At 42.1% G+C, this 18,436-nt stretch overlaps 1 protein-coding gene across 1 annotated transcript in view; it reads right to left on the minus strand.

Annotated features, from left to right (window-relative positions):
* KAT2B (lysine acetyltransferase 2B) overlaps positions 1 to 18,436 on the minus strand; it is a 112,475-nt gene that overhangs the window by 80,759 nt on the left and 13,280 nt on the right. The window contains 1 exon segment of the mRNA XM_019663739.1: positions 11,655 to 11,781. Coding sequence (XP_019519284.1) covers positions 11,655 to 11,781 — 127 coding nt within the window.

The raw sequence follows: 18,436 nt of genomic DNA on the forward strand, positions 1-18,436 counted from the left end.
CCTCACCCGGAAAGAGCGCAATGATGGTGCCAACTTGGGCCAGTGAAGCAACATCCTCCACAACTAGATTGAAGAACAAAAAAAAAAACGACAGCAACGTGTCTGTTCCCCTTTCCCCAATTCCCCAGCACTGTTCCCATCCCCCCAATTCCCCAATAAAAATCTTTAAAAAAAAAAAAGAAAGAAAACATGCCATGATTTATTGTTGAAACCAGTGGTTTCTTTGTTGTTGTTTTTTAACCCACAAAACACTTTACCCAAATGAATTCTTAATCAGAATTAGAAAGAGTTGCTCCAAAAACAGACGTGGAAACTCCTATTTTCAGAAGGCTGGAGGGAGGGGTTTGAAAACCATGGTTTGAAAACCGCTGTTTGGAACCATCTTCTCATACATTTTTAAAAGTAGACCAGATAAAATGTAAAATGCTTAAGAAGCGAGACCGGAGAAGGTTCATTTCCCTCTGACTCTGCCCATGAGGAAATCCGTGATCTCTCTTCAAAGCTCTGTGTGTAACCCAAAGTACAAAGGAATAAGGGGCTGACATGGGGGTGAAATGTAAACGAAACAGCAAGTTTCCCAGAAGGGAGGAAGGGCGAGGCTCTACTGGACAAATGAGGGTAATTTTACAGCAAAGGAGGGTATCTCTTCCTCTGAGAATGAAGGAAAGATGGGGGAGGGGTGGAAGGGGATCTACTGAGGCAGAAGGGTGACACGTATGGAAAGGGTTAACCTTGCTAGAATAAATGATAAGGTGAAGGACGATCGGATGAAAGGAGAAGGAATGAACCATTTGCCTGAGAAGGAAAAAAGGTCTGGACAAGTTGCTGTGGAAAAAAAAAACCTTTCCTGTGATGAGTGAGCCAGACAAGGGCAGTTATGACTACACTATAAATACTTAGTCTTTGGGCTGTCACGTTCCCACAGTCTCCCACTATGGGCTCCTTTGGACCAAGGCTCCTTTTCAGTCTCGGAGCATCTCTCAGTTTTTCCCTCTCATCAAATCCCTATCATCAGTGAAACTCTCCTCAAGCCCAGATCTTCCCCACACCGCACCTCACAGCCTTCCCACCCCAGCATCATGGGTGTACCACCATCATGGCAAACTTGACTCTAGGATTAAAACTCATGGCCCTTCTCAAAATGGTGACTCCCTCTTGCCAGCCCTGTTTCTGCCAAGGAGCCAGCATTCATTCCTTCATTATCCTCTACCTTCCACATATTACTAGTCACCAGATTCAGCTGTTTCCTCACTTTGTCTCAGAGTCATCACTTTTCCCCATTCCTGACTTTGTGGTCATTGGGATCTCAAGCCCACGGTACAAAAACAGCCCCCAAATTGTTCTCTCCGCTGCCATGGGAGTCTTCCCAAAATACCATTTCCTTCAAACAGCCCCAAATCTTTAGACTGCTCCTGACTCTTCAGGACTGCTGATCAGGACTTACTTAGATAGGACCTATTCAGGTGCCCACAACCAACCCAAGCCACGTCAAACTTCACTCTTAACTGCAAAGTTAAACTATTTACTGTACTGATAATCAACTCATATTTAACCAAATAGGGTCAGTCATTATTGAAAGAAACCCTTCTCTTAATCTTTTCTAAAGAAGCCTTTTAGATGTAAATAGGTTCCCTTCAATCATTTAAAAGTGTATTTTCTTAAAGAGATATGCCTCTATGATGTATGAGTTTAGAAGAGGTTTAGAAACAGGCCACCTCAAAATGTTGCATTTTGACATGTGAATTATTTTAAGCTGAAGGCAATCAAGACCCTAGGGCTCACGAGAAAACTTCTTCCTCTCACTTAAAGAATTTAAATTAGGGGCGTTGCCCATAATAAGAGTTATCACTAGAAATAACTTTTTGGGGGCCTATCTATATGACAGGGCAAACTACTACTTACTAAACATCTGCTGTGCTTACTGTCCTGCTATGACCTTCGTCCCCTCTAAAGCCCCAGGTGCCTCACCTCACCCTTACTTAGCTCAGAATGTCACAGGTACCTCATTGTCCCTTTCTGTCTTGGAACCTCTCGGGCTTACAGGGTCTCTGACTCTCTCATGTGCTCGTAGATGGGGTTCCCCTGCATACTCATGTCATTAAATTTGGTTATTTTCTCTTGTTAATCTGGTTCGTGTCAATTTAATTATTAGACCAGCTAAAAGAACCTACGAGGGTGGAGGAGGCTTTTTTTCTTCCTCCCCATATAAGTCTGCAAGTATATTATTATTTTTTAATAAAATGAAATAAAAATATGTAAACTCCAATGCACAAATCAGTAGCAGTTACCCTGCCACCGAGCTCATAACGCTAAGTCAGTGTTACTTAGAGCTTTGATATATGCTCCCTAGTCCGTCCGTCCCCCCCCCCAGTTTGTATCAATGCACACTGTATCAGCAGTGTGGCAGAATGCCCCTCTCCCCATTCCTGCCGACAGTGGGGAATCATTCTCAGTAATTTCCTCAGTGTTTCAAAAACTGAATGCGACCCCCCAGTTTTGACTTGCATTCCCTGGAATGCCCTTGGCGTTGTTTTGTTTTCCACATTCCTGGCTATCTGTGTTTGTTCTGTTGTGCGCTGCCTAGCCATGGCCTCTGCCTGCTTCTTTAGGATGTTGGTCTGTTTCTTATGGCCTTGAAAGAGCTTTATTGTCTGTTGTATTCATAGCCAACGCGTCTGGATTTTGTTGGGGTTTTTTGGTTGGTTGGTTGGTTGGTTGGTTTGGTCATATAGGAATTTTAAATATTTTAAGAAAGCCAAATCTATGCTTGGCATTTCTTTAAGGTCTTGCTTGCAAAGCTCTTTCCTACAGTAACAAAAGAAAAAATGTATTTTCTTCCAGTTCTTTAACGGGTTTGTTTTTAAAATTTAAAACGTCCTTCCACCAAAATGTCAAAGTCACAAAAGACCAAAAAATAAAAAGCTGAGGAACTGTTCCAGATTAGGAGACTAAAAAGACCTACTGTGATATTGTGATACAAAAGAACAAATATATATTTGGTCTTCATTCCCTTTCCTGGCACAGTATTTCAAACACCAGTGGAATTTCGTAAGTAATGAGAGCAATAAAGGTGAAAGGAGTGTCTTTTGTTATTGGTAACAAGTCCCTTTCAACCATGCCTGAGTTTATGCTAATGAGGTGACTTTTGGAAAGCCCCAAAGGATGGGAGGCTGGTTGCCAGAGGAACCAAACAACTGATTAGCGAGTTGGAATTTTCAGCCCATCCACTCCACCTCCAGGAGGGGAGAGGGTCTGGAGGTTGAGTTAATCACTAGTAGACAATGATTTAATCAAATGTGGCTTCATAATAAGGCCTCCATAAAAACCTTAACTAAAGGGGTTCAGAGAGCCTCAGAGTTGGTGAACATGGCGGGGTGCTGGGTGACACAGGTGGAGAGGCACAGAAGTTCCACGCCCCTTCCCCATACCTTGCTCTATGTATCTCTTCCATCTGGCTGTTCTGAGTTGCATCCTGTCATAATAAACTGGTCACCTAGTACATAAACTGTTCTCCTGAGTTCTGTGAGCCACTCTAGAAAATTATCGAACTTGAGGGAGGGGTCATGGGAACCTCCAATGTATAGCAGGTCAGTCAGAAGCCCAGGAAATAACTTGGATGTGCAGCTGGCATCTGAAGTAAGGATAAGGAGGGAGACTGCGCCCTCAGCCTGTGGGGTCTGTACTAACTTCAGGCGGTTAATGTTAGAATTGAATTCAATTGTAGGACATCCATTCAGTGTCCACTGGAGAGCTGAAGGATTGCTGGGTGTGGAAAAGCCCACATAGTGGATGTCAGAACTGTGGCGTGCGAGCAGCGTAGACAAACTCTGTCTCCCTTTCACAGAACAACTAAATACATATGTGATTCCAGACTAGATGCTTAATGAGGAAAATATGCTATAAAAAACATTTTTGGGTCAACTGATAAAACTGGAATAGAAACAGTAGATTAGATAAAGTATTACACATTAACGTTAAAATTTAATGCCGTTGGTAACTGAACTGAGGTTATATAAAAGAATATCCTTATTGTTAGGAAATACATACTTAAGTATTTAGAGGAAAAGGGTCATGATGTCTATGCAACTTATTCTCACAATCCAGGAAAAACAAGGATATACATACAAATACACACGTACAGACAGGCTCATATGCATACTACATATGTCTGTACGTGTGTATTTATATGGGGGTGCCAAAAAAAAGTATACACATGACTTGCATTCATCTCTTGTTATCGGTATATATTATTACAATTTTAATAAAGTTTTTTCCTTGCTTAAAATGTGTATACATTTTTTTGGCACCCTCTGTATCTATGAGAGCAAATGAGAAAGCAAATAGGGCAAAGTATTAGCAACAGGTAAATCTGGGGGGAAAATATAGTGGCTGTTCTTCATTACTATTCTCATGACTTTTCTGTAAGTTTGAAATTATTTCCAAATAAAAAAAAAATTCTTTTAAGTCTACCCTCCACCTGGATTTGAAAATCAAACATAAACAACCCTACTTTCATTTCAAATAGTCTTCCAAGAGCCTGGAACAAAGCATCGATAAAATTACCCAAAAATGGCCAACCCTTGACTGGTAGGAAAAGCTCCCTCCTGGTCTTGTGTGGAGGGCAGGGGGAAGCTGTGGGAAGGTGTGAGTCCAAGGGCTGGGGGAGGCTTTGCTGCCTTTACATCTCTCCAGGAGGGTGGCACTTCTCAGTGCTGTGTCAGACTTGCAAATACCCAGGGTGCCACACAGTAAACCACCAAAAGCCTGCTGCCAAGAACCATGGTGCAGCTGTTGCCTTGCTGGGAACAGGAAGCGCATTGTCACGGTGTGCTGTGACCCTCCCTAAGCTCTGGCTCCGTGTATCACTGGCCAGCACTTCTCTTGAGGACAATCTGCCTGCCAGTCCTCACAGGCCCTGCAGGGTGAACCGGCAGCAGCTGCGCAGGCAGCTAACATGTCTCTGCTCCTTTTGACTGGAAAGCAAATGGCGCGACATGCATAGGATCGGTAAGCAGTTCAAATGCATTTTTGGTTCATGGGAATTTGAGGTGAAGGCAAACAGAGGTAAAACCAATTCCCTCAATGAAACCTTTTGAACTATGTGCAAAAGGAGTATAGTTTAAAAATGGTTTCATCTTTTGCAATTTTAGCTCTGGAAGGGAAAAGAAGAGAAATTTAAGATCAAGAGCCCTTTAGATGAGTTCAGTCCAATGGAACTATAATGCAAGCCACCTATGTCCATTTAAATATTGTAGTAGCCACTTTAAAAAAAGGTAAAAAGATATAGGTGACATTTTATTAATACTTTTTTTTTTTTTTAGCTGAGCCATCCTGCCATCTGTTGGCAGTTCAGCGTCAGCTCAGCTCAGGCCAGGAATTGAACCGGTGACCCTGTTACTCAGAGCTCGCACTCCTGAGCAAGCTCTTAACCAACTGAGCCACTCGGCCAGCCCCCTTAATACATCTTATTTAACCTAATGTATATCAGATTATTCATTTCAACATGTACTCAATATAAAAAATTATTAACATTCTTACGTCATACGAAGTCTTCAAAACCCATGTGCATTTTATACTTGCAGCACATTTCAATTCAAGTTAGTACTTTCAAGTGCTCAGCAGCCACACGCGGCTAGTGCCTACTGAGTTGGCCAGTGCAGACGCAGATGATCAACTATGAAAGCTCCTTGCAAATAGATGCAACCAGCCACCTTTCAGTCAGTCCTTAATCTCGGTCCAGTATAGGAAACCAGGGGTTTAGATAATTACAGTTATCCCAGAAGAAACGTTGCAATCGAGCTCCAAGAAGGCCTTTATTCTACCTAGTTCTCGCGTAGTCGAAACTTGGAGGTGAGTAGTGTTCCCCTGGCGGAAACTGCAGGAAAGGCATTGCAGGTGGTGTTAGCCTCCACATCTGTAGCAGAGGTGGGAGAAAGCGTAAAGAACTTCAGAGCACATGGAGTGGGATAGTGGCCAAAACGCAACACAGGTGTGGGGGGAAAGGCTAGAGCGTCGGAAGGATCCCCAAGCTCAGCTACAGCTGGACTTCATTCTGAGAATAAAAGGACGCTCAGGGTGGTTAAGCAGGAGGCTGTGATCAGATTAGATTGCCACTTCCTTGGGAAGTTGGGCACATGAGAAAGGAGAGCAGTTCTCCAGGTGCTGGTGCAGAAACAATCAAATACAGAGAACAAGCCTGAACTGGGGCAATGCTCCAGGGAGGCTCATGGAGGGAAAACCAACAGGACTTCATGACCAGAGGCAGGCAGGGAAAAGCAACGTATGCCAAGTAGGAAAAATATGAACAGGTTTATCATCCCCGTCACTCCTGCTGTACCACGAGCCTGCTCACAGCTCCTGACAGCTCTGAAACTTGTGTATGAAAGGCGGCATTAGGAGAACAGACAACAACCAGCCAAGAGAAATATGCCGACTCAGGTGGCTGTGTCAGCATGCTGGCAGAGTACCAGGTCATTTGGCTTCTGCACAGCACATGCGTAAATGGGAACCAGGGGCTGATTAAGTGGCAGAGGTCTACGCAAATGAGATAAGGCCAAAGGACATGTGTTGGGCCACACAATTTGCCTATGATCTAAATGTTTGAAACAGTCCATGAGAAAAATAGTGGCAGTCCCTTCATACTTCATACTATTCAAGAAATAAGGTCCAGTGTCATCAATGCTAGCTGCTCTTTACTTTCCTTGGAAAGTTTCTACTGTAAATAAGCAAGTAAGCAAGCAGAGGTAACCATAATAATAAATAATTGCAATTTCCACTACTGTAATGTTGTAATATCTGTGTGTATATAATATGTATATTAAATATACATATATACATATATCATATATATGATATATTCATATATATCAGAAAAAAAACTGATGGCATTGAAAAATAATAAAAAACCTACATAAAGCTGTAAAAAAATTATCACTAGTCAAAGTTAATAATCAGTAAGTTCTGGCAAAGTTCACAAAATGGACCCCAAAAATGACAATAAAAATCCAACTGTTTTGATCACAAGGGCATGTTTCCTCCTTTCCTAGTGATAAAAGCAGGTTGTTATTTAAACAAGCAGTCGCAAAAGGAGTTTTTATTAATACTAAAATAAGGAGAAACATGTGGGCCAACTGAAGGGCTTTGTTTAAATCTTTGGTCAATTTTTTGTAAATGAATTTAACTGTACCAATCCCAAATGTCAAATAATTTCAGAAAATGAACTACAATATTCTAGGCCAGCACTATGCACTAGAAAAACGATGGAAGCCCTACATGTGTTTTAAGTTTAGAAACCAGGTGAAATTGATTTTAATAAATTTTATTAACACAATATATCCAAAATATTTCGGCATGTAATCAATATTAATAAGGTATCTGTCTTTTTTCATACTATGGTTTCAAAATCTCCTGTGTATTTTATACTTATAGCACATCTCAATTTGGAGTGTTACATTTCAAGTGCTCATTAGCCACATGTATTGAGCAGCTATATTAGACAGTAGGTCTAAACTAACCATTTCATTCTGTGGATGAAGATAACGAACTACAAAGAGGTTAAGGAACTTGGTAAACTGATGAGCCAGGCCTAGAATTCTTATTTCCTAACTCCCAGGTTGAATGTTCTTTCCACTTGATCAGACTGTCGTCAGCCCTGTTTATACCCAGGAGACACAGGAGAGTATCAAATGATGTCAGGCCAAGGACGCCTGGGATGGAGGTAACTGTCAGGAGACCACATGAAACCAGAGCTCACTGTCAAAAGAACATGTACAGCTGAGCCAAAAGGTGCCCAACAGCAATTCAATAGAACAGACACCATCTCCATCAATAAGCCTGAATATTTTGTTGTGACAAATCCAGCAATGTTACATATTGACAAATGTATATGATTACTGGTGACTAAGTTAACCATGATCAGAATAGTGGCTGAGAAAATAGACCAGCATACACAAATTAAAAGGTATTGAAGAATTCAGGCTTGCATGAAGCTTGAAGGAATTCCCTAGACCCCCAATCTCTACTTTGTTGGTAATCATTAAGAAGTAATCTGCGGGGTCGGCCGATTGGCGCGATGGTTAAGAACTGGCTTGGGACGCCAGAGGGCCCCGGTTCGGATCCCACATATGAGGGCCAGTGACACTGCCCTCCACAGCTAAGATGTTGAACAACAGCTCAACCTGGAGCTGGGCTGCCGTCAGTCGCTGGCAATGGGTTGCCATGGGCTACCGTGTGTAGCCAGCAGCCGCAGTGAGCAGCCGTCCAGAAGCCAACGACTGATCTGCCTCGCCCGGGAAGAGCGCAATGATGGTGCCAACTTGGGCCAGTGAAGCAACGTCCTCCACCACTAGATTGAAGAACAAAACAACAGCAACTTGTCTGTTCCCCTTCTCCCAATTCCCCAGCACTATTCCCATTCCCCAATTCCCCAATAAAAATCTTTAAAAAAAAAAAAAGAAGTAATCTGCACGAAAGATGCCTACAACTTGCTTAAAAGACTGGCAAATAAAGGGGAGCGGGAGGGGTGGTGGCAAATGTTAATAATTCTTAAAGCCACTTGATGGTTAGAAGGTGATTTATTGAACTATTCTTTTTACTTTACATATGGTTTGGAACTTTCCAAATAAAAAGTTTTTTTAAAGGGGATGAGGGACAGGTGGGTAACTAGACTAGTCAGCGGGATCACTTCTTAAATTACATAAATGATTAACCACTATGTGTACATAAAATAATATTGAACGTCAAGGGCCGGCCGAGTGGCTCAGTTGGTTAAGAGCTCGCTCAAGAGTGTGAGCTATGAGCAACAGCGGTTCAAGTCCAGCCCGAGCTGAGCTGCCGCTGAGCTGCCAAAAGGTGGCAGGATGGCTCAGCTAAAAAAGTAAATAAATAAATAAATAAAAATAAAAAATAAGTAAAATAATATTGAATGTCAAAATAAAAAAATAAATTCTAAAAAGAGAATTGAAAAAATTAATATACATGAACATGATAGCATGAGATAGTGGTAAGAAATGTTTGAAATCATATTTCAAAACATTTACCTTTGCACTGTAAAAGAAAAAGGGGAAAAGTATTTTTAAAACACCTACAAACCCCCAAACCCTGAGAAAATCACTGTCAGAAACTCAACATACATCCTTCAGGTCTTCTCCTGTTTATACGTCATATTTTCTGAGCTAAGACAATGAGATGACACTCATGATGCTGTTCCTACATGTGGGAATGACCACCTTCCATGTAGTTCTCCAGAGGGTGACCCTCTGAGGGTTGGGTATGTGACAGGCACTACGCCTATCAGATCCCCTCCTCCGGAGTTTAAATCCTGAATGATACTCACAGGGACGGGGGCCCTTAAAACAGATTTCCCCCGGCAGGGCAGAAGGCCCAGGAATTCCTGAAACCGGTTCCCCTTTGTTTTCAGCTTCCGGGAGCTACCAGTCCCCTTCTTATAAACACTGTTTTCTTAGTTACACTATGCAGAATTCCTATTTGTTGTTTGACGTGAAAGAACCAGAAGAGTGCTGTAATACTAACAAGAAAACCTTATAATAATGCATTAATTTGCCAGGCACTGCTCTACAATTTTTACATGTGTTATCTCATTTCATCTTCACAACAATCCTAAGAGGTGGATACTATTATTAACTCCATTTTTGAATGGAAACTACTGAGGTCCAGGCAGATTAAACAGGATTCTCCAACTCAGAGCTACCAGTTGTAGAGCCAGAATTTGAACTTGGGCTGGCGGGTACTGTAATTTCTAAATTATAAAACTTCGAATTAAGCTGCTTTACGACCGGCTTTTTCATTAGTAATATATGAAGAATGTCGTTCCATGTTGGACAATGCATCTTTTTTAATGGCCGTATTAAATGTCATAACGTAGATTTTCATAATTCAACCAATTATCTCTTACATTGGGAAGTTTAAGATGAGTTTCCAGTTTTTTACAAATCATGAATAAGTAAGTCTATAATAACTGTTCTATTCATTCATTTGAAGGCACTTAACTTCTATATAAGATACATTTTTGGCATAGATTTGACAGGTCAACGGTAGGTACCTTCTTTCTCCATCCTTGATTATGTATTGTCAAATAAAGGTATATGTTTTCAAAGCCTGTTAAGAAATATAAAAGGGAACAAAGCTGGCTTTTCTTTGTGAAAGGCTGTTTCTGCCTTTGGGTATTCATGTGTGTTTACATGCTCAGAATGGAGACAATCTGCTCAGCTAAGAAGGCTCTGTTTTTAAATGTTAATTGGTGTACGCTAATCGGATTTTCCCAATCAATGCCAAATACAGTTCAAGCCCAGTGCTTAAGGAATTCTTACGCCCAACTTTTTGATTGCATCATATTTCCTGAGGCAATTCTAAAGGGATCAATTGTGAAAAAAGTAAGTTATAAGCAAAGGTGTTTCTGTAACTTTCAAAATCTTTGCCTTGCACTGGCTGCTTCAAAAATCAGAACTTACATTACTTTACACACCAGTTAAAGCAACACAATGATGTAATCATTAGTGTGTTTATTTCTTTTGTGAGATCAATGTTCTCTATTTCCTTTTTCAGAAGGTTACTCCAGTACAGCAACTTCCTGGGAAGATCATGCTATCTACTTTTTTGCTCTGCAAGTATTGAAATACTCTCCAGCTGAGTCCAAAATAAAACTTCAGACTCGGCCAAACACCATGCTGACCTTGAAGGCTGAAGCTGCACCATCTCATGTCAGCTGGAAGCTTGTGAGAAAGACGGTGGCAAAAAGAAGGCACCCACTTATAAAGGGTCAGATGGAAAAAGCCACGTTAGTAAGAATATTCTGCCCAGTTAAGTATTATGCCCTTGCAATACTGGACAGTCAACGAGATATAAAGACATTCTTTGGGAGACTGGATAACTGAAGGCAAAAAAGTTAAGTACAATCCTCTGAGATCCTTCATGAACTGGAATTTTAATGTCTAGGGAAACTAATTACCCATTAACTCTTATCTACTCAAACAAAACACAACTTAAAAAAAAATATTTATCCTAAAACTACTATCAGGGCAAGAACATATGAGCACAGTCCAGTTGAGTAACTCTAGCAGAGTCTATCTTGCCAGAGTAACAATGATTATCTTAGAGGGACAGATAAAATTGGAAGAGAAATCACAAGTAAACATTTACTGAACTCGACCCCCTTGAAGAAAGAGCTGCCAGATGCAGGAAACTAAAGACTATGAAGATAAAATGAAACATTTCCAAAACTTCAGGGAATCATACAATAAGAATAAAAACAAGACAATGAACCAGTTGGTTGAGGTTTCGCCCTTCGGGGGAGGGTGTGTCACAGACCCTCAGACGCCCCATCAGAATGAATCAGGACATGTTACACATTAATCTAAGGAACTCAGTTGTCCACGGTTCATCTTAATTTGGTTGAAAATCCCCCATTCCAACTCAGTTCTTGGGAAAAAGGGGAAGAGTCAGTGCCGACAGTGCAGGGTTTGTCTCGCTCATGAAGCCCTCCCCAGCAAATTCACGCAACTGAAGAGACTCTTCTGTTGTTGCCTCATAGAGGTAAATAATGTCCAAGTCTGCTTAACCCATGGGAATTCATGTCAGTGAGAACTTTCAGGCAACAAGGACAACGTTGGGGTTTCCTTGAAGATTTAGGAACTCACCTAGGGCATGGCTACAACTCCGGCAGGATTCTGTCAGGCTGACAATTATTTGCTGCAGGTCGGCTCTGGGGGGAGTGGGAGAAGGGTTGGGGTTTTTCCAGCCATTACATTTACAAGACTCCTCGGCCTAAAAAAGGAATAGAGAGAGAGACCAAGTTATGTAACAGGCAGCAACAGACTGAATGTTTTACATGAGAACCATACACACTAGTCTCCCTGCTCCTGACTTTATAATTTCCTATATATGCAGAAGAAACAAAAACAGAGAAAAGGCCAAGAGGGTGGTGTCTGATTCAGGCACTTGGGTTTCTGTTATGTTGCTTGTTCTGCGGGCTGGAATCTGAGTAATGCAGACCCACACACTTTGGTCCTGCTGCCCCCAAGTACATGTCCATGGAGAAGCAAGTCCACCCAGAAAGCTTCCCAAAACGACAAGTCAGACTCCGGAGGTCCCTGCAACACAGCCGGGGCCCAGGCCACAGGTGAGCCTTCCCAGACTGCAGTTGCAACTGTGCCCCAAAGCCCAGAAGGGAAAGCCACAGAAATGAAGAAGTTAGCAATCTTCAGGACATGAAGAGGGACACACCCAGTTGAAGCCGCACTTGCGCGGGCTCCTCCTAGTCCTTTGTGGGCTCCCAGCTTTAGAAATGGAGAGGGCCTCATCATGTAGTCTGGGATGTATACCTGTGTCTACTTCCCAAGAGTCCTGTACTGGAACGCTGTTATTTTAGCAACACTTGCTAGAGAAATCTTCCTACTTTTTCCACAAACTCTCCACACTTCCCTGCCTTTCTTAGGGAACAGCGAATATTATTTCGCCTTTGTGTGGTGACTTGGATTATGAAGTAAAGGACGAGCATAAAGATACCGATTATTTTCACTCTACCCAACTACTGCATTGCGAACAGATTCTGGGGTCATACGGATTAGATGGCTAACAAGCTTGCGCTGAGTGACTCCAGCCACTTATAATTCTTCTGCCCATTCCCTGCTGTCCCTTACCACTCAACTGCTCTCGCCATTTATTTACTGTTTCGCATCTGCTGTGGCTGGGAAACCAGAAAATGAACTGTTAGAATAACGCGTAACATAGGCTGATTCATTCGGGGTGACAGCCTTCCATACACACTGTTCAATATGTATAGGCAGCCACTAGCCACATATGGCTATTGAGTACTTGAAATGTGGCTAGTTCAAATTGAAATGTACTGTAGATATAAAATACATACCAGATTTATTAGACCAGTGCAAAAATAAAATAAAATCTCAATAATTTTTCACAATTGCATGCTGCAACGTTAGTATTTTAGCTATATGGAGTTAAATAAAAGATATTAAAATTCATTTGACCTGGGGCCGGCCGAGTGGCTCAGCTGGTTAAGAGCTCGCTTGGGACGCCAGCTCTGAGCAGCAGGGCCCCAGTTCGGATCCCACATATGAGGGCCAGTTACACTGCCCTCTACAGCTAAGATGGTGAACAACAGCTTGACTTGAAGCTGGGCTGCTGTGAGTCGCCGTCAACGGCGTAGGCTGCAGCGAGACTGCAGTGGGCTGCTGGGAGCTACATGAGTGGCTGGCAGCTGGCGTGAGCAACCGGCAGCGGGCGAGAGCTGCCATGAGCCACCATGAGCAGCTGACCAATGACCGGTGACCAATTGCCTCACCCAGGAAGAGCGCAATGATCATACCAACATGGGCCAGTGAAGTGACGTCCTCCACAATTAGACTGAAGAACAAAAGGACAGCAACTTGTCTGTTCCCCTTCCCCAATTCCCCAACGTTGTTCCCATCCCCCAATTCCCCAATAAAATCTTTAAAAAAAAAATTTCACTTGACCTGTTTCTTTTTACTTTTTTAATGTGGCTACCCCAACATTGAATTACACATATGTTTCACATTATACTTCTACTGGACAGCACTAGCCTATAAAACAAACTGCATAGATTTTTGGGCTTGGGCTTTGTGTTAGATCTTTGTTCCCTCATAGGTCTTTTCTCTCTGTGTGGCTTCCCCACGCCTACAACCCAATACCCAAGCCCCGCCATGTTCCAGGTGGCGGAAGTTAGGAGAAATCTGATTTCTAGAAAACACCAGAATGGCTGCTGCCTTGGCCTCATACAGAAAACGCTCCAAAACAGGGACAGTTTCTGAAATGTATGTACAGAAAGTAAGAGAAGAAAGAATAATTGGCAAGGCTCTTAAGAAGGGTAGAGGTGGGAGAAGAAAAATCTGTTTTGAACCTAAGTCCTTTTCAGTGGGTCCTAGGAATCTGGCAATCCCAACCTGGCTGCTTTTCACCTTTCATCACAGTGAACGTGGAGAAGACAGGACCAAAAGAGGGACCTTACATCAGCGACCACAACAGCACAACCCCTAGTGAGGAGCTCAAGTGACCCTCTTGTTTAGCCAGGCATCAGGCAGGACCTATTACCCCCTCTCCCCCCATTGTTGCTACTAAGATGAACCTTAAAAGTCCCTGCAAGGAGCCATCCCCCTCCTCTTCAGAGATTGGCAAGTTCTCAGAGGACACATTCTTGAGGAAGACTCTCAGGAGAGCTTGCACCCAAGAAAACATCCCTAAAATATTTGTAGGGATGGAGGAAGCCAGCCTCGTCGTGGGTCACTCTGCTCCTAATAGTGTTACGGCTACTTCAAGGGACTCCTAAAGCCTCCTGCTGGCTTTTCTAAGCTGTTGGTCTGATCTGGCTGCCCTCAGAAAGGCCTTTGGTTAGAGAAAGAAAGCCTAGGCATTCTATGACACAGGAAAGCACATGAATTACTATTACAATCCGGATTTACTAATCTCTTTGATATCTAGGTGGAAAGGAACACGAATGCCTTCACCAAGGCCCACCAAGAGAACACAGAGTTCTCCTTAAACCATAAAGATGCCAAGTCAAGGGTTTCATTACTTATTAAGGCACAAGATTTACTTGAGGGTTAGTGGTCAGGTGGGTAATGGCTAAAGTTCAAAGCTACACAGAATCATGTAGTTTAGGAGTCTGTCCTCATCTGCCTCAGTAACTACTTTAGCTTTTGACAAACATGATGGATTTTGCATCTGGGCATATTAGCGGCCACAGCTTAAGTCTCCTGTGGCAGGCTGTCTCTAGGCAGGAAGTAAAACCATCAGGAACTCTGTATGGACCAGAATAAAACCAACCACAGCTAGCATTGGAACTCCAGTTTCTCAGAGAGGCAGTGACCTAGTTAAGTATGAAGTTCCTTCATTACAGGGAAGCGGGAGAAACCAGCTTACTCTGAATCAATCCGAAAGCTGACCTATATACTATTCTTCTACAGGAATGACCATCAACCTTGAGAAAACACCATTTCTGGTTCAAAGGAATTCATCCACAGCTAAGAAATCTCTCAGTACTGTGCTTGGTTGGGGTTGGGGCTGATACCTATGGGATCAAACCACTGCTTTTCACACAAGACAGTGTTAGGACTGTATCATCTCAGAAGACAATGCTAATGGGGAGTGTTTTCTCTGCCTTTGGAGGGTGGGTGGGAAGAACGCATAGGGAGGAAAAAGAGAAGGATAAACAAAACATGAACCTCTCCTGCTCTCTCATGCACCTCTCATCTCATCTATTTACGTATTCTTCAAACACTAACTGAGCACCTACTACATGTCAATCACAGGACCAGGTACTGAGGACACAAGACATCTCTGCGGAAATAAAAATCTACCCCAGTGGTTCTCAACCTTAGAGACACACAGGAATTATGGGGGAGCTCGTTAAAGCTCAATACCCACACCTGACCCCAGGCCAATTAAATCAGAATCTCTAGGGGCAGGTCACAGGCATCAGTTTTTTGGTTTTGTTTTAAGTTAGTGATTCCAATGTGTAGCCAAGGTTGTGCATCTCTGATCTAAAAGAAAAGGATACTAGTAATGGATGCATTTTAAAAAAAAACAATGTGCTGGATCATATGGTAGTTCTATTCTTAATATTTTGAGGAAACCTCCATACTGTTTTCCATAGTGGCTGCACCAATTTACAATCCCACCAACAGTATGCGAGGACTCCCTTTTCTTACAGCCTCTCCAATGCTTGTTTTTTCTTTTGTTTTTGATAATAGCCACTCTTAACAAATGTGAGGTGACAGCTCGCTGTGGCTTTGATTTGCATTTCCCTAATAATTAAAGATGTTGAGCATCTTTTCATGTGCCTTTTGGCCATCTGTATGTCTTCCTTGGAAAAATGTCTATTTAGATCCTCTGCCCATTTTTTAATCAAGTTGTTTGTTTTTTGTTGTTGAGTTGTATGAGTTTTTTTTTTATATATTTTGGATACTAGCCCTTATTGGAAATATCATTTGCAAATATCTTTTCCCATTTGGGTGGTTGCCGTTTTGTTTTATTTTCCACTTCTGGGTATTTATCCAAAGAATATGAAAACACTAATTCAAAACGGTATGCATCCCTACATTCACCGCAGCATTATTTACAACAGCCGAGATATGGAAAGAACCTAAGTGTCCATCAACTGATGAATAAATAAGATGTAGTATAGACAGGCAATGGAATACTATTTGGCCATAAAAAAGATGAAATATTGCCATTTGGAACAATATGGATGAACTGAGGGTATTATGCTAAGTAAAATAAATCAGGCAGAAAAGGATAAAAATCATATGATTTTTTCACTCATATGTGGAATATAAACCAAACAAAAAGAAACAAAACAAAAATAAACTTATGGACAGGGACAAGAGATTGCTGGTTACCAGAGGGGAAGGGGGTGGACGGAGGACAAAACGCGTAAAGGGAGTCAAATGTATGGTGGTGGGCGGAAACTATAGACTTTTGGTGGTGAGCCCACTATAGTGTATACAGATACAAATTACAGAGTTGTAACCTGCAACTTACACAATGTTATAAACCAATATTATCTCAATTAAAAAAACACAACAAATGCTCACAAGGGCATGTCAGGGAGATCTAAACAGATGAAGGGAACTTCAAGGGTCATGAGAGATGGGAAGAGCAGTTCATTTCAGAAGGAAGTGGTATGTGCATACTTTGAACACACCTCTTCCCACTTGCCTCGCGTACAGTTAAATATGTAGGCACGTGCTTCCTTTAGAACGTTTTTATGCGATGAGACCAGTGATGCTCATCTGAAGCATTACGACAGGGGAAAAGAGAGGAGCTGATTCCTTCTCTATGTCAGACTTTTCTAGGACTTTTGTGAAGGGGATAGAAGAATACAGGTAGTTCAAAATTCTGAAATTATCACGATAAACCTATGTATTATAAACTATCCTTGCCTGTTTTAGTTTTGAAATGTATCTTAAAAACTCAACCTAAGTTAAAAACAAAAGGCTAAGAACCTTTGGCCTCGAATAGATAAGACTTTGGAATTGAATCAAAGAGGTGAATGAGGCACACGCATCCCTCCTGAAGTTCCGCTTAGCAAATAGATTCCTGGAACTCTTCCCGGGTAACTTTGTGGAAAGAGACCAGACCTTCCTGCAGCAAAGCCTAAGAACTAGCATGTTCTTTCAGAATATACCGCCTTCCTCAGACTCCGGAGAAGCAAAGACGCCAGGGTAGAGAACAGGGGCAGGGAGCTAGGGAGACATGAAGCTGCAGGCTATCCTCCCTCACAAGAGACTGGCATGAAGCTCGAGGAAAGGGGTCCTTTCTGAGCATACATGCAAAGGCTTGCTCCCTTTCTCCACTGTCCTTCAACACCCAGCCCTCAACCAAGCCACAGCAGCAACAGGAGAAGGAATGGAGGCAAAGTCGTGGTCAGCAAAATGTCTCAGCTCAAGTGGAAGTCGGTAGTCGGGATGCAGATGACAGTATACAGAATCAGTGACACGGCCAAGAGAGTAGGCCTTGCAGTTATATACACATGGTTTCAAATCTTAGCTCCAATATTTACTAACTGTGTAAACCCTGGACAAATTGCTTAACCTCTCCAAGCTTCCCAATCTATAAAATGGGTATAAAAATAACCATCACATGAGACTGCTGGGTCATTAAATAATGAATGTGGGTGGGTGCTGCATAAATGGAAGCAGTGATAAAGATGATGATGACATTGATAATACGCTAGGAGTGCCCTGTTAGGTAAAGGGTGAGCAGGGGAGAAGGGCTTTGTAAGTCATGATGAACTATGACAGTTAATACATTAAAGCAAGGACTTGAAGAGGATGCAACCACTGAAAGTAGCCTGAGGATATCCCTGGCCCCAATCAGTATGAAACAGGCCACAGTACTTACTAAACAAATGATTGGATGGCTTACAAATTTAAAGTTATGCTACTGACAGAAAGAAGTGGCTCCATTCCCACGATAGGTGATAGCAGTGGGAAATTACTCAAAAGGCTCACTGAGTGATCTCTGTGGCGATTTTTGTAACAAAGCGAAGTGAAGAGAGACAGCCAAGTTACACATCCACAATCATCCAGTGAGAACAAAATATATCCAATATGGGATAGGGCCAAGACAACACTTAAAGGAAAACAAATACTCTTAAAAAGATGCACGGGAAAGCCAGAAAGATTCAAGCTAAACGGACTAATCATTCAACTCAATAATCTAGAAAAGAAGGGCCGGCTGAGTGGCTCAGTTGGTTAAGAGCTCGCTCAAGAGTTTGAGCTCTGAGCAACAGCGGTTCGATTCCCAGCCCGAGCTGAGCAGCCGCTGAGCTGCCAACAGGTAGCAGGATGGCTCAGCTTAAAAATAATAATAATAATAATAATAGTAATAATAATATCTAGAAAAAAAGTAACAAGATAAACTCAAGAATAATAAACAAAAG

This window comes from Hipposideros armiger, unplaced genomic scaffold, assembly GCF_001890085.2.
Source record: "Hipposideros armiger isolate ML-2016 unplaced genomic scaffold, ASM189008v1 scaffold_403, whole genome shotgun sequence".
In the NCBI taxonomy this organism is placed as follows: domain Eukaryota; kingdom Metazoa; phylum Chordata; class Mammalia; order Chiroptera; family Hipposideridae; genus Hipposideros; species Hipposideros armiger.